Source organism: Micromonas pusilla (genome assembly GCF_000151265.4).
Source record: "Micromonas pusilla CCMP1545 genomic scaffold MICPUCscaffold_19, whole genome shotgun sequence".
Classification (NCBI taxonomy): Eukaryota; Viridiplantae; Chlorophyta; class Mamiellophyceae; order Mamiellales; family Mamiellaceae; genus Micromonas; species Micromonas pusilla.
The window spans coordinates 11,296-30,894 of record NW_003315900.1 but is presented as its reverse complement, the minus strand read 5'-3'; the positions used below and the strand labels follow the sequence as shown (position 1 = coordinate 30,894).

The 19,599-nt window shown below is 55.0% G+C and overlaps 9 protein-coding genes across 9 annotated transcripts; 7 read left to right on the top strand and 2 right to left on the bottom strand.

The window, feature by feature from the left end:
- Positions 1 to 228: 228 nt before the first annotated feature.
- On the top strand, positions 229 to 2,829 carry MICPUCDRAFT_70789 (aminotransferase/S-adenosyl-L-homocysteine hydrolase). The gene is made up of 2 exons (XM_003064892.1): positions 229 to 2,403; positions 2,575 to 2,829. Exons 1-2 carry the CDS (start codon positions 281 to 283, stop codon positions 2,783 to 2,785), a joined length of 2,334 nt encoding a protein of 777 aa, XP_003064938.1. The 5' UTR covers positions 229 to 280; the 3' UTR covers positions 2,786 to 2,829.
- A 1-nt stretch (position 2,830) lies between these two features.
- On the bottom strand, positions 2,831 to 4,006 carry MICPUCDRAFT_23883 (mitochondrial carrier family; the record flags this gene model as incomplete). Its single annotated transcript, XM_003064830.1, has 4 exons — positions 2,831 to 3,001; positions 3,068 to 3,232; positions 3,278 to 3,632; positions 3,741 to 4,006. 4 exons carry the CDS (start codon positions 4,004 to 4,006, stop codon positions 2,831 to 2,833), a joined length of 957 nt encoding a protein of 318 aa, XP_003064876.1.
- A 272-nt stretch (positions 4,007 to 4,278) lies between these two features.
- On the top strand, positions 4,279 to 5,601 carry MICPUCDRAFT_54834 (uncharacterized protein; the record flags this gene model as incomplete). The annotated part of the gene is made up of 1 exon (XM_003064891.1): positions 4,279 to 5,601. One exon carries the CDS (start codon positions 4,279 to 4,281, stop codon positions 5,599 to 5,601), a length of 1,323 nt encoding a protein of 440 aa, XP_003064937.1.
- A 91-nt stretch (positions 5,602 to 5,692) lies between these two features.
- MICPUCDRAFT_66016 (uncharacterized protein) lies at positions 5,693 to 6,862 on the top strand. The gene has a single exon (XM_003064890.1). The coding sequence runs from the start codon at positions 6,108 to 6,110 to the stop codon at positions 6,360 to 6,362; it is 255 nt and encodes an 84-aa protein (XP_003064936.1). The 5' UTR covers positions 5,693 to 6,107; the 3' UTR covers positions 6,363 to 6,862.
- A 126-nt stretch (positions 6,863 to 6,988) lies between these two features.
- Positions 6,989 to 8,386, bottom strand: MICPUCDRAFT_54831 (uncharacterized protein; the record flags this gene model as incomplete). The annotated part of the gene is made up of 1 exon (XM_003064829.1): positions 6,989 to 8,386. One exon carries the CDS (start codon positions 8,384 to 8,386, stop codon positions 6,989 to 6,991), a length of 1,398 nt encoding a protein of 465 aa, XP_003064875.1.
- Positions 8,387 to 8,604: 218 nt separating this feature from the next.
- On the top strand, positions 8,605 to 11,443 carry MICPUCDRAFT_54830 (uncharacterized protein). Its single transcript, XM_003064889.1, has one exon. It carries the CDS (start codon positions 8,732 to 8,734, stop codon positions 11,021 to 11,023), a length of 2,292 nt encoding a protein of 763 aa, XP_003064935.1. The 5' UTR covers positions 8,605 to 8,731; the 3' UTR covers positions 11,024 to 11,443.
- Positions 11,444 to 12,835: 1,392 nt separating this feature from the next.
- On the top strand, positions 12,836 to 13,543 carry MICPUCDRAFT_54829 (uncharacterized protein; the record flags this gene model as incomplete). The annotated part of the gene is made up of 1 exon (XM_003064888.1): positions 12,836 to 13,543. One exon carries the CDS (start codon positions 12,836 to 12,838, stop codon positions 13,541 to 13,543), a length of 708 nt encoding a protein of 235 aa, XP_003064934.1.
- A 706-nt stretch (positions 13,544 to 14,249) lies between these two features.
- MICPUCDRAFT_54828 (uncharacterized protein) lies at positions 14,250 to 16,811 on the top strand (the record flags this gene model as incomplete). Its single annotated transcript, XM_003064887.1, has 1 exon — positions 14,250 to 16,811. The coding sequence occupies one exon, from the start codon at positions 14,250 to 14,252 to the stop codon at positions 16,809 to 16,811; it is 2,562 nt and encodes an 853-aa protein (XP_003064933.1).
- A 59-nt stretch (positions 16,812 to 16,870) lies between these two features.
- On the top strand, positions 16,871 to 18,413 carry MICPUCDRAFT_54827 (uncharacterized protein; the record flags this gene model as incomplete). Its single annotated transcript, XM_003064886.1, has 1 exon — positions 16,871 to 18,413. One exon carries the CDS (start codon positions 16,871 to 16,873, stop codon positions 18,317 to 18,319), a length of 1,449 nt encoding a protein of 482 aa, XP_003064932.1. The 3' UTR covers positions 18,320 to 18,413.
- Positions 18,414 to 19,599: the final 1,186 nt, after the last annotated feature.

Here is a 19,599-nt window from a genome sequence, read left to right as displayed (position 1 = left end):
CGCGCGTTGTTACGGGAGTCGCGCACGACTTTTCAAGCACGTTATAACGCCTGACTCAAGAAACTCCGTATAAAATTAGACCACCAAACCCGTGTGGCCTACTACAGTACCTGTTCTGTGTGGCCCCAAAACATTTTTTTCCAACTACGCGTGCAGCTGTACAGGTGTACTCGTAGTCATCATCTACTCTCTCACAGCCGTGTTTATAAGCAAAAGTCTGAAGCGCTCCGCCGGACCCCCTCACGCCCGATACGCGTAGAAACTCGCGTAGATATAATATATGGTGTATCTCAAAGAAATACAGCCTATGCGACGAAGTTTTACGGCCGCCTCACCGATAAACGAAACCCCGATCCAGTTGTTCAAGGTTTTCGTCGCACCGGACGCGGCGGAGCAAACGTCCAAGACACTCACTAGTGGATACATAACGCAAGGTCCTCGAGTCGCGGAGCTCGAAGAGAAGCTCGGAGAATACCTCCAAAACCCGTATGTTTTGACCCTGAACAGCGCGACTTCAGGGTTGCACCTCGCGCTTCACATGCTGAAATCTCCAGCAGGAGCGTGGCCCGGCTTAGCACCGGGTGACGAGGTTCTCACCCCCGCGCTGACGTGCACGGCCACCAATTGGCCAATACTCGCGAACGGCCTGCGACCCAAGTGGGTCGACGTCGATCCTAAAACCGCAAACATCAGCCTCGAGGATCTCAAGTACAAGCTCTCCCCGACTACGAAAGTACTTCAGTTCGTGCTTTGGGGTGGCTCTCCAGTGGATCTCGACGCGATTAAGGATGTTCAGCAGTTCGCCTACGAACGGTTTGGTTTTCGTCCAGTGATCATCGAGGACGCTGCGCACGCGATGGGCGCGGAGTGGAAGGGGCGCAGAATCGGCGCGCTCGAAAACGGCAACATCGTCGTGTTCTCCCTCCAAGCGATCAAGCACTTGACGACTGGAGACGGAGGCCTCCTGCTCCTTCCGGACAAGAATTTGTACACGCGTGGGAAGTTACTTCGATGGTACGGGATAGATCGCGATAAGCGCAACTACAAGGGCAAAGATTTTAGGCTCGAGTCGGACGTCACGGAGTACGGTTTTAAGATGCACATGAACGACCTCGCCGCGTCGCTCGGGCTCGCGAATCTCCCCCACATCGACGGCATCGTCGCGAAGCACCGCGCTAACGCGTCGTTTTACGACAAAGCACTCGCAGGCGTTAACGGGGTCACCCTGCTCACTCAACCCGAGGGTGCGGTTTCCTCGTACTGGATCTACACGTTTCACATCGCGAATAAACTTGAATTCATAGAGTTCATGAAGAACAAGAACGTCGTGGTCTCACAAGTGCACGCAAGGAACGACACGCACTCGGTATGTGCGCCGTATCGCACGCACCTTCCGCAGCTGGACCGCACGGAAACGACCCTGATATGCATTCCCGTCGGATGGTGGATCACCCCGAGTGAGCGCGAGTACGTCGCGGACTCGATCAAAGAGTTCGCGTCTACTTTACCGGTGCCAAGATCTATCGCTCGCAAAAAGATCATCATCACCGGCGGATGCGGGTTCATCGGGCACCACGTCGTCGAGCACCTCGCGAAAACGACTGATTGCAACTTAGTCGTAATCGATAAGCTGTCTTACGCGTCTCTTGGCTACGACCGACTGCGTGACACCGGTGTGCTCGACCGCGTCAAGGTGTTCACGACAGACCTGGTCCAGCCCATTCCGGAGGGGATCGCGTACGAGCTCGGGAACAACATCGAATTCATCGTCCACATGGCGGCGGAGACGCACGTTGATAACTCCATCGCCGATCCCGTGCCGTTCATTCGTAACAACGTCGAGTCCACGATCTCGCTGCTTGAATACACCCGAGGACTGATTCGAAACGGGTGTGACTTGAAGGCTTTCTTTTACTTCTCCACGGATGAAGTTTTCGGTCCCGCGTTTGGAACGACGATGTTCGACGAGTGGGACCGGCACAAGCCTACGAACCCGTATTCTTCTTCCAAGTCGGCTGCGGAAAACATATGCATCGCGTATGAGAACACGTACAAGATCCCGCTCATGATTGTGAACGTGATGAATGCGTTCGGCGAGCGTCAGCACCCTGAGAAATTCATACCCAAGTGCATTAAGAAAGTCATCGATAACGAGAAGGTGTTCATTCACTCGTACCCGGATCGGAAGATGTCCGGGACACGGTTCTACATTCACGCCCGGAATATTGCCGCGGCTGTTGTATTCTTGCTCAACGAGGGCGCTATCGGGGAGAAGTACAACATCACCGGCGAGAGTGAGGTGTCGAACCTTGAACTCGCACACTTCATCGCCGATACGGCGAAGAAAACGCTCGTCTACGAGATGGTGAACCACCACGCGACGCGTCCAGGGCACGACTTGCGGTACGGCGAGCTCTCACTCTTATCTTCTATCCGGTGTATACTCACTCTTTGTGAGCTCTGTGACCTGCTCGCTCGGGCGCAAATCATATCAATTTATATTCCTTCTACGTGGACTTCTTTTAAACTGTTGACTATTTTAAGAACGCGTGTATTCTATTCTGCACACAACAGGTACGGTTTAAGTGGGGAAAAGATGGCGAAGATGGGATGGGTACCGCCGTTCGGATTCGAAGAATCGCTGAGGAAGTGCATACAGTGGACGATCGCGAACTCGCACTGGCTAAACTTGAAGATGTGGGCGGACGATCCGAACACGTACGAGGGCATCGTGCCGTCGGCCATTGGGAAAGATCCGATGATGGAACGGGCCGCAAAGTTGTGAGTAGAAATTTATCTGGCGCTCGTCATAAAGCACGAAATCAGACGCTCACCGTCTTGCCGCTCCCACCGCCGCATCTTTCAACCTCCGCAACGTCCCCGCCGTGAGTTTCTCCAGCTGCTCCCGGGTTGTAAACATGATGGCTGCCGCCAAAGCACTCCTTGACAGTTGCACGCCGAGCCCTTTGTATAAACCCGCGAATCCTTCGTTTCTGATCACCTCGCCGATGACGTCTAACGTAGCAAAATTATTATTTGTCTCACCTTCGTTTCTCATACCATTCACGCGACGATTACCGCCGAGATCGTGACGTCCCCGCGACATTGACAAAACCTTAGCGCGAATGAGTGGGAACGTCACTGAAGTCGCTAAAGACTTCGCCGCCGCTCCGATAAAGAATGCCTCGAGTGGTGATAACGCCGCCGCCGTCACCCTGACTCGCGATGACCTCTTATCTAGTTTCTTTCGTTGTATTATTAGTCTTTTGTACATTACCTTGAGCTGATCGAGCGCCATGAAATGCACAGCGGGATTAATGACGAGGAGGCACGAAGGGCCGAGTCCGGCCCAGAATGCCTTGATCCCGCCCTTCGCGTATATCGCCTTTACAGTCGCTGTTAGCCCGGTCTTTGCCTTGACTTTCGACGCATGTTCAGGAGAAACTATAATACCACTGCTGGATGTTATCTGGTTGTTGGTTGCCACGACGTCCAGTGGGATTGTGCACGCGTTATTTATTATTCCCGCGACAGCGCCGGTGACGAGACCCTCCGTGACGGTGAGATGACGCGCGCGGCCTTCGCGTTTCGCGATTCGCTCGAACGCGTAGTTCTTTACGGAGGAATACCACCTGGTTCATTACGAGTTGGTATCGGTTGTAGATGATGAGTCAAGAAGTGCCGCGTCAGAGGAAGCAGGGAAAACTTAGCAATCGTGGAGACCACTGTAGAACACGCACCAGAAAAAAACAAAATCCTCCACGAAGCAGTGCAACGCGCGTCCGGTAATCCCTGAGTAAAAACCCGAAACGCCCTTTTCCTTGAAGATCGCTGCAGCGACTGAAGAAGACGTGACCGGTGGTGCACCTACATTCCGGTCACCTACGTCCCCTTCGACGTGCGCACTGAGCTTATTCTTGACGAGGTCGAGAGGGTAGACGCAGAGCGTGGCGAAAAGACCGCCGAAACACCCGATCAGGGCGCTTTCCAGCGCCGGACTGTACATGACGTTCCCACGCGTGTTCCGCGTATGTTTTCTCAGCCAGCTCCATCCATGCTTGATGGTACCTTCGTATACTCGTAAAAAAAAGGTACAGTACAGTGAACTTACTGTACACGTACACGTACGTGTACGTGTACAGGTAAAAGTTTACCCTAATTTTACCCAGACTTTATCTGAGTCTATTAAATGTTTTTTCTCACGCTCGCGCGCACGCACTCTTCTTCGCGCTGCTTCAAACTTTACCACCGCACGGCAAGTGCGTTGCGGCCGAGTCGATGCCGCGCGTGCGTTCATCATATAAAAAGTCCTCGCGAACATGTCGCGTGTTTCTTCTGTCTTGCTGTCTGCTCACGTTCGTTGTGCTCTCGACGAAGCGTTCGTTGAGCGAGCTGCGCCGAAACCATTTGGCAGCGGTCGAAGCCCTGTCGAGGGACGCACGTTGGAAAACACTGCACGACCCGAAAGGAGGAGGAGGCGGCGGCGCGTACTATCCGCCGTCCAAACTGTGTCGTTCAGGAACCAACGACACGCGGACGTTGGGCGCGGCGACCCCGGGTAATTTTGGTTTCGTCTTCGGGGGTTTGGGTGGGTACGCGCGACTTGAAGCATTCAAGTGCGTGCTGGCGATCGAATCTCTCGTGCGCGTGGCGGGATACGACGGAGACGTGTACTTCATCACGGAAAATATCGCTTCGTCGTGCGTCCCATCGCAAGAAGAGCTCAGAGCGAGGCTCGGATACGACAGGGTACACGTGGTCTACGTCGACGAAGGATCGCCGTTTGAAAAGTCGAGTGACGCCGAGAGGACAAATGGGACAAGAAGTCGACGACGACCTTTGCGAAAGTATCTGAAGGACATGTCCATAAAGATGGATATCTTCGACTACCTCCCGAAGCGCATCGAAATTGCGGCGTGGTACGACTGCGACGTCGTCTTTGGAGTCCACGGCTGCGCGCGGAACAACCTGATGTGCGCGATACCCGAATTTTCGCACGCGACTCCCATGTACACGTCGCTCGGCTCAGCTGGGTGGCACGTTGGATCGTTCATGGTGCATCGTGTGTTCAGTGCGAAGTTGCTGCGCGAGTGGAAGGAGGAGTTCTTCACCGGAAGACATATCAGCGACTACCCGGCGATTGAAGCGTTATACGAACGACAAGAACGGACTGGCAACTTACTCAAGCTTTGGGATATTGGACATTTCACTCGACCACGAACGGGTAACACATACAGTCATGATTGGAGTGTCCTCACGAGTGATCCAAGCGCAGGTGAAATGTACTCAGCCTGGCGGGACGTGATCTTTGACAAGAAAACGCCGAACTCGTGCATTATGCATCTCACCACAGGTCGTTGTTCTGAGCTCAACAGTGGTACCGTGGCGACCGATGCCTTGATTCGTTCGCTTGGTCTATTCACACCAGGAAATGTAAGATATTGCTCAGGGACTCCAAGGAAGGTGATACTTCAGCAAGGGCTGGCGCCATCGTGGAAGTCGTGTGTACCGCCGCCAGCAGACTTCGTTTTTCCACTCAAAGCCCGTTTGCTTCAACGAATGATAAGTCCAAGACATATAAATAAAACTAGGCCGAGCTAACTTTTCGCAAAACTCCGTGTGTTGTCTCACAGAAGCAGTTCATTCTCGACCTCGCGGATGCGACGTTCATCTGGAGCGCATAGAAGCACGTCAACAAGCACCCGAAACAGTTCGGAAGCAAAGGCGTGAGCAAAGTTACGGCCGAACTCCCGAACGCGAAAAAGTCTCGTCAGCGTAAAACGAACGAGGAGGACGGAATCCCTCGAGGAGCGCCCGAACTTATTACCGCACGGTGCCGCGTAGACTGGCGTCTACGCCTAATTATCTTCGACTCGCGAGTGCTGGATCACGTTTTCTTGAGACGACGTAGTCCGACAGCGCACTTATTCGCGATTTTGAAACCACAGAAAGCAGGAGCAAGACTGCCGAAAAAAAACGTGAGAGGGGGACTGCTCGGGGCGTGGAGCACAACATGTTCGAGCCTACTCGCGTTTATAGAGGAACGCTTGATACAAAGATTGACTCGTGCTGAGTGACGTCAACATAAACGCGTGACACCGAAAAAAATGCCTTCAGCGGTGAAACTTTATTTTTCTTGGACGTGGGGCGACAGCGACCGGCGGACGCGGCGGTGGGAGCTCGACACGTCGGTCGTTCCCCGGCGCAATGGTTTCTTCGCGCGCGTCGGAGACCCGCGCGCATCGCGCTCGTCGTTTGCAGCTCACTTCACGGTTCCCGCCGTCGTCTACCGCGTCGTGACCGTCTTACTTCTTGTTCCCTCACGGCTGTACGGTTTGCACTTTTTCCAGGCTACCCTGTAATAAAAAAAACACTTGCCTGATATGTGATATTCGGCCAAAAGTCCCGCGTAGAAAAAGTCACGTGCCCGGATACGTGATGTTTTGATGGATGGTGCTGCTCTCGAATTGTGGCCGCGCGACGTGAGCAGCTGTGAAAATTGAGCCCTTATTTAGTCGCTTGGTTATTTTTCGCACGACGGATTTCTCGTATCACGGATACACGGACCCGATCCGTTCGCCGTTTTCGCGTCGAAGCGTGTCGATGTATCACAACACAAGCGGTCGCCCAACTGAAGAGAAGATCGACCCGGACATATATACGCACGCGCAACAGTACTTTTTGGCAAAAAGTGAGGTGCGCCATGCAGTCCGACAACTCTCTGTCGCCGAAGTGCACGACGCCGAGGCGATGATGACGGGTTCGCAAATGAAAACGATGCAAGAATAATGAAATAGGATAACTAGTCTAGTCTACGTGATTCTCTAATAGATAGCACCAAGTTTTCTCTCTCCATCATGCCATCGACCGCTCTTTTCTCGTTTTCGGTACCTCGATCACGCGAGGTCTCCAAAGCAATCCCACAATCCTCCCGGCATCCCGACGTTTCTCGCGAATGACCAGTCCGGAAACATACGTCGCAACGCTATCATCGTAAACTGTCTCTAGTGATCACGGCGTCGAGGGCTTCTCGTGCTCGGATACTAAGCTTCTTCCCTCCTGCTCCACTGCCGCCGCACAAAACTCCGTATAACTCGTTGTACTTCCCCATCACCTCGCGACCACCAAACGAGAATCGGTCGTTGATACCCACTCGCCGTTTGTCTTCGCTTAAACTACGCGAGTCGTATCCGTGTCCCCAACTCGGCACGTACAACTTCGCAGAGTTTACTTCGCTTAAAATTGGTATTGGATTCACAAAAACGTTATCCGGGCGGGGATTTACAATCCATTCGAACGTCACGCGATGTCGCGTCTCGTACTCGCGCCGAGCGATGTCGACGTCTTGCCGGTATCGCAGTTGTGAAAGAACCTCCTCGGTGTACACACCGTTTTTCGAACTCGACCCGGAGCCGCCCAAGTCGTACCAGCGGAAATTCGCGTACTGTACAGCTTCGACGCACGACCTCGGAGCTTCGGGTCTTGACTTCGTTACGATCGACCCTAGCGTCACACCTTTGGGTAACGCGTCGGGGCCAAGGTAAGAAGCGTATTTTACAGGGTCGTGCTCGTCAGCCTCGTAGAAGATCACGCCGAACTGATGCTTGTCGAAATCGAGGGTCCTCAACACTTCGAGCTCGGCACCCTCGACGTCGAGACTTAACATGTCAACGTGTGTTCGCCCCGCATCGCTCTTTAGCAATATATCACTCAGCGGCATGCATTCTATCTTCGTCAGCGTCGAACCCGTTGCCGTCAGTCTGTCCTTCCAGTGTTCGACGAATGATGGCGCCATGAACTCCAGCACGCCGCTGCTAGCCCCGTTGCTCACAGAGTTGAGAGCTTCGATAAAGTGCACCTGAGAGTGTTGCGCGCAAACGGCGGCGTTGTACAGTTCGTCGCGCGGTCTGTTCTCTGTCAAGCGAGCAAAATTCCTCGGACTCGGCTCTATGAGAACCCCGCGCCAACGTAGACCGTGATGGAACATGTGTGTGTTCGAAAACTTGACGCCGTCCAAGCCGCCAAGCTCCACGTACGTACCTTCGCAAACGCCTTTGAAAAACGAATCCTCGAGGAACTGGTCTTCTTTGTCCTGAGACTTGCTGAATTTCTTTCTAGACGACGACGAGAGCAAAGTATCACAACGTCGCGCCGTTGTCTTCACGACAGTCGAAAAATTTCCTCCAGAAGCGCTCATGGTCTCGCGCACAAGACGCGACCTCTCCAAGATTGCGTCTACGCGACTCGCGAGTGCTGGATCACGTTTTCTTGAGACGACATAGTTCGACAGCGCCCTTTTTCGCGATTTTGAAACCACCGAAAGCAGGAGCAAGATTGCCGAAAAAAACGTGAGAAGGCGGACTGCTCGGGGCGTGAAGCACGACATGTTCGAGCCCTCTCGCGTTCAAGAGGAACGTTTGATACAAAGATTGACTCGTGCTGAGTGACTTTTTCACAAACGCACGTGACACCGAAAAACTTCTAAATTTCACTTTTAGAAAAAGGTAGGTGTACGGTGTACACGTACACGTACACGTACGCCCCCCTACACATACATATTGTACTCGTGCCACTGACGATCTCATCATCTTTTTAGTTATCGCGGCCAGAGCGTCAATAGAAATACTGCCGTGCCCTATCAAAGAACGGTTCTAGCGAGTGCGCGAGCGACGAGCGTAGGTCGTCGCATGCCCTCGTCGCAATAGCGCGCGTCATTCTCATCTTCACGCACATGCGGTTTAAAACTTGTCGGAGGAGCCGTAGGGCGCGCCTTCAGCCAGCCTTTCGAATCTCGATCGTGGTCCTTGCGTGCTGCTACGCCTGCTACCTTTACGTGTCTCGGTACGGGACAATCGTAGAAGAGTCTGGTAGCTCACACAGATACAGCGCCATCTACACGCCCATCAACTTGACACCGGGCGGTGGCGAAAAGGTCATCCTAAGCTTCGTCTCCAAGTTTCAGCAGCTCACGAACGAAAGAGTCGACCTTCTAGTGAAACCGAAAAATGTGTGCGTCAAGGTGCAGTGCGTCAAGGTGCTCGCTAAAAAGTTACAGGTGAATGGCATAGACTGGAGGAAATTCTCGGTTAAAGCTGTGAATCGCGCGAGGCCGAAGTACAATGTATGGTTCAGCATTGCGAACATTCTATTGCCGCAAGTTGAGAGTAGAGGTCGATTAAACATTTACCACTGCCAGTTTCCCATGAGCGAAATCAATAAAAATAAGGTGATCACAGTGAACAAACTCGTCCCAGGAATAAGACGGTTGACAGGATATGACATCGTATATGTAAACTCGCACTACACAAAGTCGTGGTACGAGCGTATACTCGTCAGTGCAAAAGCTGCGGCTCTTCCGACGAGAAAGTTTACTACAAAGCTCAAGGACAGCTATGCACCCGAACTTTTCGAGCAAATTCATCTGCCGCGGATTGTACATTTTTCTCCACCATTTCAACTTCAAGCCATGGAAAAGGTGAACTCATTCGTACTTCATGGAAAGGGCCGCAACGTGCGCATCTTGCTGATCGGTCGTTTTTTCAAAGGTTCGCAGGGGAAAGGTCACCCGTTTGTGATCAAGGCGTTTTCAATGTTGAAGAAGTCCTTGCCGGGAGTGCGACTGAAACTTGAACTTCTCGGGCATGTAGTCAAAGGCCATGAAATGTATTTGCGATATGTCCGATTGCAGGCCCTGTGGACGGGCGGCGTATACATAAACGCGAATGCCGACGAAAATGCCGTACGCTCCGCAATACGTGCCGCCGACATTGTCTGGTCGACAACCGGTATTCACGAGGAGGGATTAGATCCAGGCAACGCTGAGCACTTTGGTCTCGCTTTGCTCGAGTGCATGAGCGCAGGGCTTGTTCCTGTCGTCGTCAATCGTGGCGGACCGCGCGAGATCCTGGAAGGGTTTCCCGACTATTTGAAAGTAGTTTCATATGTTGAATTAGCCACCAGCACGAAGCAGTTGATTCTGGCAACTCATGAAGAGTTCAAAGATCTGAGCATGTTGGCGAGATCGCGTGCTGAACATTTCTCGACACAGTTTGATAGTGGCGTGGCGTCGCTGTTCACTTTGTTTGGCCAGAAGCTGACGCCACAAAACCGAGACGTGTGGTTTGCGATTCGTGCGAGGATTGCGAGATACGAGCGAGGATTTCCGTTAGAGCCAGCTTTAGATATAAACGCCTGCCCGTCTATTCACGAAGACATGAAGGCGATATTATACTTTGACGACAGGTACGAGTATGCCTTAAGGGCGACGGCCACTCAACTTGTGCAGAAATTAGGAGAGGAGTGGAGATTTCACGTGTGGCATACGGATTCGAACGTCGTGTTCGTCAGGGATAGTCTTCAAGGTTTCGACTGCGTCGTTTATCATTCTATCAGTTCATTAATCGACACGAAACACGGCTTTGATCCCCGTTACAAGAGCAATTACAACCGTGTTTGGAAGTCAGAAGAGTTTTGGTTGTCCCTTGGAAAGAATGTGAAACACGTTCTGACATTTCAATCCGATGCGTGGTTCCCGCCTCTAGGGAAATTTAGGACAGACTGGTTGCAGCTCGATTATATAGGAGCCCCTTGGTGCCACGAAGGAAACTGGGGTTACTTGGACATCGATGCGAGACCAGAAGAAGCGGTGCGCATGTTACACGACACGCGAAAGATCCCACACGACGTCCGAGTGGGAAACGGGGGCGTATCGCTTCGAAATTCGCAAACAATGCGAGTGATTGCACGAGAATATGCAGAGAACACTACTTCACAGGAAAATGAAGATGTGTATTTTGTATTTTATCTAAACCAGGATAAATACACGATAGCGGACATCACAGAGGCAACCGCTTTCAGTTTGGAAGTGATGTGTAAGGATATCGTTCAGCACCAAAGTTACTTATCTGGGCACTTCAAGGACGCGCCGGTGCCATTTCTGTTGCACAAACCATTCGATATCTTCAAGCAGGTGCATCAGAAAGGCGAAGTTGACTATGACTCTTTTTTGAACTTTTTTTTCTGAATGACTTGTCGTGTCTGAAAGGGCACAGGACATCGTGCGGGGATGGGGAGCTTTGCCACTCTCACTTCAACGCAACCACTGCACGTGCCATATCCGCTTCTTCCTTTGCCGCTGTCTCTGCATTTGCTGAAGATGTACGTGTGGGTGACCTCCAGGAAACGACCCGCGAATTTATGAAAGCGGTAGGCGACGAACTAACACAGCGCAGTGACGTAATAGATAATCCAAGACCCCAGCTCAACGCTCGTCTTCAATTATGTGGGTTGTTATTCGGCCCGGAGACGAAGAAGAATTTTGCGAAGCCCGCTTAAGAATATATCACTGATGACGATCGCGAGAGGGTCCCAAGCTCTGTCCTTTTTGAATTTTTCGCAACTGCGTAGTGGAAGGCGCTTGTATTTCTTTTCATCTCTTCACACCTGCTCTTCATTTTTGCAACACCGAAACCTAAAGCTTCGTAAAGTATTCTCGTCATATTATTTCTGAGATCCAGGGTTTAGGGTCATATCACGAAAGATACTAATAAATAACGCGTGCACAATCCCACTCGATGTCGTGGCAACCAACAACCAGATAACATCCAGCAGTGGTATTAATGTTTCTCCTAAACATGCGTCGAAAGTCAAGGCAAGGGATACCTACGAACTTCCGGACGTCGCTGAGGGTTGTGCTGAGGGTGACCAAAACTTCAATCCGAGGCTTCGAGCCGAAAAGTGGCGAAGTCGCATTCGCCTTCGAGGTTGACACGGCGCGATTTCGGCTCGTGGAATCTTTTCAGATTATGGCTGTACAGAGCATTCGGAAACGACTTTAGGGTATATGTCTCTTTTAGGAGTCTGAGCTAGCTACTTTCGTACGAAGGTACTATAGTACACGTACACGTGTACGGAAGTACTTTCCGTACAACAGTCAGCAAAAAACCATTTTTTCAAAGCCTAACTCCAGATCCATCTGCGGCATACCCAGTTACCCACCCCCGCTTTGAAGAGTGTTCGTTAGATCAAACGCCAGCTACATCGCCACCACTTGACGTAGCATCGCCACGCCACGAAAGGCCGTGCGCTCGTCACGCACCGGAGAGCGTCGCATACGACGAACGGGGATTTTGAAAGTAAAATTATAAATATGCAGTGGCCGTGGGAAGATTCTCCCGGGCAACGACAAAAAGGCAACTTCAAGGAATCTGTTGATCCCCATCTTGATCCTGCACCTCGAGAACCTTCCGACGCGCCGGTTACCGCTGTGTCGCCACCGCGGGGCGCCTCTAATCCAGAAGAAGAAGGCGCGCCGCCGAAGGTGAGCCGTTTAAAAATCCCGTTGTTTGTTGACCGTTCATCAGTCTCAACGGTATTCAGTCAAGTATTATTTGAGTAATACTCAAGTATTACTCAAATAACTCAAGTATTATTCAAGTAATACTTGATGCATGAGTATTACTTGAGTATTACTCAAGTACGTGTACAATAAATAAAGTACTTTCGTAAGTTGTTTTATTTACTGTGTGCAGCTGTGCACAGTTGCACACGTACACGTACGCTTTAATAATAACTTTTAATACAAGTATTAAATAATGAGAAGTAAAAGTTTACTTAGTTTTTCGAAAGGCGAAGACTTTTGCGGGTCGAGCGAAATTAGACCGTCGATTGTGAGTATATATATCCCATGCGTGCCTGTTACACACCAAATACCCGGGTGTGCAAGTCGGATACGAAGGTAGAAACTTTGAAGACAACATACCCACATGCCCGGAAGAATTCTAGCCGGGAACTTCTTGAACTGGAGAAATGAAGAAATAAATGTATGTACGCGAGTATGATTCGAAAACTAGTGGTGAATAAAGAAATAAATAATCTTCCAGTGGCATTTGAAGCGAAGATTGGGGCAGGGCGACTCCAATACCTAGCGGCGGCGGCAGAGACAGCGGTGCCGGAGGACAATTCGAGATTGAAACTTGTAAACCCGAAGAGGCGTATTATAAAGAAGAAAAAAAACGTATGTGAACACGGCAGGCAGCGTTATACGTGCAAAGAATGCGGGGGCGCGGGAATATGTGAACACGGCCGAGAAAAGCGGAGGTGCAAGGAGTGCGGCGGAACATCTCTTTGCAAGCACGGCCTGAGACGGTATAGCTGTAAACATTGTGGCAGTAATAATGGCATATGTGAACATGGTAAGGAACGGCGTCGGTGCAAGGACTGCGTTGGTGTCGCAATGTGCAAACACAAACGGGAAAAACGTTACTGCTTAGAATGTGGTGGCTCTTCTCTTTGTACACACGGTCGGCAGAAGAGTAAGTGCAAAGATTGCGGTGGCGCGTCTATTTGTCTTCACAACAGACTGAAATACACGTGTAAACAGTGTGGCGGTGCTTCCATCTGTGAACATGGTCGTATGAGAAGTCAATGTAAAGACTGTGGGGGGGCTGCGATTTGTGAGCACGGACGGGCACGACATAGGTGCAAAGAGTGTGTTTATTCTAGATCGGCAACTAAATACAGGAGGCTCGATGAAGAATGCTGAGCCCGAGTGCACTACACGTACAGCCGCGGGCACGCGAGCGAAGGCGAAGGGCGCAAGGGGCGTGCCCCGTGCTGTCCCCGGCCGCGATGGCTCGGCGGCGCGCTCCCCGGCGGGTCGTGTGGACGTAATTCCGGGCCTAGACGCGAACGCTCGAGCGGACGCGACAGACGCACGAGCCGCGGGTCGCCGCCAAGGCGCGGGCTCCGCCCCGACCGCTCGCGTCGCCGCGGGCACGCGAACGAAGGGGAAGGACGTGAGCGGCGCACCCCGTGCTGCCCCCGACCGCGGTGGCTCAGCGGCGCGCTCCCCGCCGGGTCGAGCGGACGCCAGCCCAGCCCTCGGCGCCGACGCGCGTGCGAACGCGCCGGATGCACGAGCCGCGGGCGGCCGCCGTGGCGCCGGCTCCGGCCATGCCGATCGCGTCGCCGCCGCGGGCACGCGAGCGAAGGCGAAGGGCACAAGGGGCGTGCCCCGTGCTGTCCCCGGCCGCGATGGCTCGGCGGCGCGCTCCCTGGCGGGTCGTGTGGACGTAATTCCGGGCCTAGACGCGAACGCTCGAGCGGATGCAAATCCGGCCCTCGACGCAAACGCTCGGGCGGACGCGACGGACGCACGAGCCGCGGACCACCGCGTACTATGCCTCCCTCCGCCGCCGCCGGTAAGGACCGGTCCTCCTCCACCACCGCCGAGGCACCCCCCGGGTCAGATGGTCGAGGCACCGCCGCCGTCGACGATCGGGGCGTTGCCTCCGCCGAGGGTCGAGGCGCCGTCGCCGCCGACGGTCCAGGTGCCGCTGCTGCCGATGGCCGGGGTGCCGCTGTTGCCGATGACCGAGGTGCCGCCGCCGCCGCCTTTTCCGATGATCGAGGGCCCGCCGCCGCCACCGAGGCCTGAGTCGTCGCGGCCTGAGTCGCCGCGGCAGGGGTCGCCGCGGCCGGAGTCGCCGCTGCCGGAGTCGCCGCGGCCGGAGCTGCTGCGGCTGCCTCCAGCGCGATCCGCGCAAGGCACCACCGATGCGCTACCTCGCAGCGACGCCCTCGCCGCCGTCAGTACCCGCGCGGACGCCGTGGATCGACCCCGAGCGGAGGAGGATGACAACGCCTTCGGCTCGCCGGTGGTCGTCCCCGTCGATGACAGCGGTGCCGAGCTAGGAAGCCCTCGCGCGCGTACAAATGCGCAGAGGAGTGCGAGGCGGAACGCGAACAACGGAGAGTACAGGCGCCTCCCGCTCGCAGACCCGCGCGGTACGGACGCGCCGGACGTCGCGGCGCTCTTCGACAGGGTCGCGTCCACGATCCGCCCGCCGCCCCGATCCACGGCGGAGACAACGGCGTCCGGCCCAGGCCGTGGCGGGGGCACGCGCCGTGGCGTCCCCCCTCGTGCGCATCTCCCCCCAGTTAACCGCGAAGCACCGGCGCGGGCCCGCGCGGTGACGCTTGGTCTGCCCACGGGCGGCGACGACTTGCGCCAGGCGAAGGAATGGTGGGTACGCGAGCACGCCGCGGGGAACCTCAGCTTCCTCTCCGAGCGGGACCCCGGACAGTCCGCGAATGCGCCAAAGGTCGCCCTCTCGACATGGGCGGACGTTTTCGAGGTTTTATGCGCGTGGCCCGTCAACGCCCTTGACGCCAACGCGCCCGAGGATGAGCTTCGAGCAGCGTGTTTCTTGCTCGAGGCGTCGCACATGCTCCTCTTCGAGGCCGTCCGACACGGCAAGAGTCCGCGAGGCGGCGACGCCGGCAGGCGAGACGTCATATGCCGCCTGAACCGATTCATGGGCGGGGAATGGGAGTCCCTCGTCGACGAGGCGCGCGAGCGTCAGGCTCAGCCGGCAAGACAGGCCGGCGTCGGCACCACCCCCCCCGCGGACCCCGGCTTCAACCCCACCTTCACCCGCGCACGGCGTCTCGCCCGCGTGGGCGAGCTCTCCCGCGCGGTGCAAGCTCTTGACGATACGAAAGTCGTCCAAGGCACACCGGACACCATCGCGGCGCTGCAAGCAAAACACCCCGCCGCGCCGCCGGCGGCGAGACTGGACAACGACGAGGACGCCTGGGAGCGCGCCAAGGAAACCCTCCCCTTCCTCGCCGACATCCAACCCGCCGACGTCATCAAGGCCCTCAAGTCCGCGACGAGGGGAGCGGCCCAAGACTGCATGGGCTGGCGAGTCGAGTCCCTCCAGGCCCTGTGCGCGTTCCCGGACGCGATCGAGGCGCTCACCTCGCTGATCCGCGCACTCGCCCGGGGTGACCTCCACGACTCCGCCACCGAGCTACTCACGCGCGCACGCCTCGTCGCGCTCGCGAAGGAGGACGGGGGCATTCGCCCGATCGGGATCTGCGCTGTCTTCCGGAACCTCGTCGGGCGGATCCTCCTGTCCGCGTGGCGCGAAGATCTCGACGCGCACTTCACCGAAAAGGGGGGCAACGGTCGTCTGCTCCAGCTCGCGGTCGGCGTCCCGCGCGGGACGCAGTTATGCCGCACGCACATAGACGAATACCTCCGCCTGAACCCGACGCACGTCGCCATCGAGGGCGACGTACGGAACGCGTTCAACGAGGTGTGGAGGACCGCGATCGTCGAGGGGATCATGGCGCTGGGCGAAGAGAAAGGACGATCCCTCCTCCCTTTCTTCCTCACGGTCTACGGGAAGCCCTCGAAAATCGCCGTTCGCGGCGCTGATGGCGCGAGGCACTTCGTCGACTCACAGGTGGGCTCGACGCAAGGCGACGTCCTGGGCATGCTCCTATTTTGCCTCGCCATCCACCCGGTTCTGCGGGACACCGCGCGCGAGAACCCAGACGTACATCAAGCATGGTACGCCGACAACGGATACCACCTGGGCCCCCCCGCGGTCGCCGCCGCCGCCGCCGCGCAGAACCAACGCTTGCTGGGCGCGCGCGCCGGGCTCCACATCAAGGGATGGATCGTGACCCAAGGTCGGTCGTCCCCGGTGCTCTCGAGCTCCACCTTCACGGACGCAGGGATGGTCGGCGACATCTCCTTCGTCCACTTCGGGGACACACGCGCCGGTCACACCGTGGGCTCCATGGTGAACGGCGTCAAGTGTCTTGGGTCCCCCCTCGGCTCGCCTGCGTTTCAGAACACCTTCGTCAACGAGCGCAACAACATGCACCAGAAGCGTTTACACGCCTTAATATCGCTCGGTGCAGTTGACGCGCAAGTTGCGAAGCTCCTCCTGATCCACTGCGCGCTCCCGCCGAAGCGTTCAAGCGAGGACACGCGTCCATCCTCGACGCGTGGATGAAGATCGTCGACCTCTCCGACGCGGACATGAACGTGAAGTTCGTCCGTGACCGCGTCACCATGCCCCTCGGATTCGGAGGCCAAGGCATCACCAACATCTGCGAGATCGCCGACAACGCGCTCACCGCGAACTGGCAGTACACGTCGTCCTACCTCGCGAGCCGCGTCCCGGCGCTCGACGGCATCGCCGCGCCCTCCGAGGACGGCACCCTCCCGATGAACGGCATGATCGAGCCCGTCTGGGACCGTGTTCGAGCCCGCGGCGCTGAAGGAGACAGTCGGCGCGAACGAAACATCCTCCCCGAGTTTGCCGACTCCGCCGCCGCACCGTGCGCCGCGAAGGGCCTCCAGCACCTCCTCTCCCAGATGTTCTACGCGCGCAAGTTCGAGAGCGTGAAGGCCTCCGCCGTGGAGCTCAGCGACGACCACTCCGCGAACCCACACGCCCGCGAGTTCGCCGCCCAGGTCGCGGTATCCATGGACTCGCTCCGGGGCGAAGGCGCGACCGCCTGGCACACGGTGATCCCCTTCTCGAAGGCCGTGGAGCTCTCCACCGCTCACGTGCGAAACCAAGTTCGCCTCGAGCTCGGCCTCATCCCCGCCGCCATCAAGATCCTCATCGACCGGAAACTCGCATGCCACCAAGCCGAGTGCGGCAACGAGACGTTCACACACAACGCCGTCCACCACATCCTCAACCACAAGGAAGGCAACGCCGGTGGCAACAGGGTCCAAACCCACGACCGCGTGGTGCGAGCCGTCGCACAGCTGTGCAAAGACGTCGGACTCGGCGTCGAGACGAAAGGCATCCGTGGCCTCCTCCCCCCAGACGCCGTGCGAGGTGGACGCCACGAATGCTGGAAAACCGTCGACATCAGCATCACGGGACTCGACAGCCGGGTGGCCAGGACCCTCGGGGACGTCGTCGTCCCCCACCCGTTCAGTGGTGACGGGCGCGCGAAATACAACGGTCGGCGCCCCACTGCGACCCGCTCACCAGCGAACATCCAGCCGGGCGAGTACACGCTCGAGGCGGAGAAGAAGAAGCTCGACTGGTACGGCAACATCCCCGCGGGCCGCAACTTCGGCCTCGTGCCCATGGCCATCGACACGTACGGTTTCAAGGCGCCGCGCTTCCGCAGTTTCCTTAACGATCTCGCCGATCACGGTGCGAGAGGTACTGTCCCCGCCGGCGACGCCGCCTCCGATGCCGCGACCGAGGCCACGCTCTCCGCCATCGCGAGGAGCAAAAGCTATTGGAAACGACGCATCATGGGCCACATCTCCGTCGCGCTCGTATCCGCCATCGGGGACCGCATCGCTGGCGCGCCCATCTCGTACGCGCTCAGAACCGCACGTGACTCTGAAAACTTCCACGCGGGCGCGGCAGCGCAAATCCTTTTTATGGAGCCCGACACTGCTGGCGATTTCCACATCGCCCCGGCTCCGTGCGCTCGTGAGGCTCACATGGGTTTCATGAATCCCGTCGTGGGGTTGCTTACTACGTGAGAGGATTGTTCGTAGTGTGGTCTGCTCGCATTTAGATCACATGTTTTGCCCGGATGGGTTAGAGCTCAGTCTTTTTGTAATCAGATACACACACGCAACGTGTACGAGTACGTGTATGTACAGTACGTGTAGACTAGATAGTAGATACTAGATAGGTACGTAGCTACGTACTACGAAGGTACTTTCGTACGTAGCTAGCTAGCTACGTACGTACGAAAGTACTTTCGTACTTTCGAAAGTACTTTCGTACTACGTAGTACGTAGCCTACGTACTTCCTGAAGTGCCTTTGAAGGTACGTAGATAGGTACAGGAGTTATAACTTTTGATAGTGAATAAATAATGAGTAATAAGAAAATGTTATTTATTTATTTACTCGCCGAAGGCGAAGAATTTTTTTGAGTATTTATTTATTTACCTTTTTTTTTTGGCGGTATTCATCAAATACTCATTTATTTACACTTTTTGGATACACGAATTTATTACTCATAAAATACTCACTAAATTTCCGGTGGTCTAGAGCTAGCTACACGTACGGTAGCTACTAGCTAGTAGCTAGCTATCTATCTACTACCTTCGAAGGTACGAAGGTAGCTAGCTACGTAGCTAATAAGTAAGTTGTTACTTTATTTCGTACACGTGTACGGAAGTACTTTCGTACATACTTTCCGTACAACAGTCAGCAAAAAACCATTTTTTTAAAGCCTAACTCCAGATCCATCTGCGGCATACCCAGTTACCCACCCCGCTTTGAAGGTTGTTCGTTAGATCAAACGCCAGCTACATCGCCACCACTTGACGTAGCATCGCCACGCCACGAAAGGCCGTGCGCTCGTCACGCACCGGAGAGCGTCGCATACGACGAACGGGGATTTTGAAAGTAGAATTATAAATATGCAGTAGCCGTGGGAAGATTCTCCCGGGCAACGACAAAAAGGCAACTTCAAGGAATCTGTTGATCCCCATCTTGATCCTGCACCTCGAGAACCTTCCGACGCGCCGGTTACCGCTGTGTCGCCACCGCGGGGCGCCTCTAATCAAGAAGAAGAAGGCGCGCCGCCGAAGGTGAGCCGTTTAAAAATCCCGTTGTTTGTTGACCGTTCATCAATCAAGTCTCAACGGTATTCAGTCAACTATTATTTGAGTAATACTCAAGTATTATTATTATTACGTACTCAAATAACTCAAGTAAGTAACCCCTACCAACTTACGAAGGTACGAAAGTATTATTCAAGCAAGTAATAATACTTGAGTAATACGAAATAAAGTACGAAAGTACTTT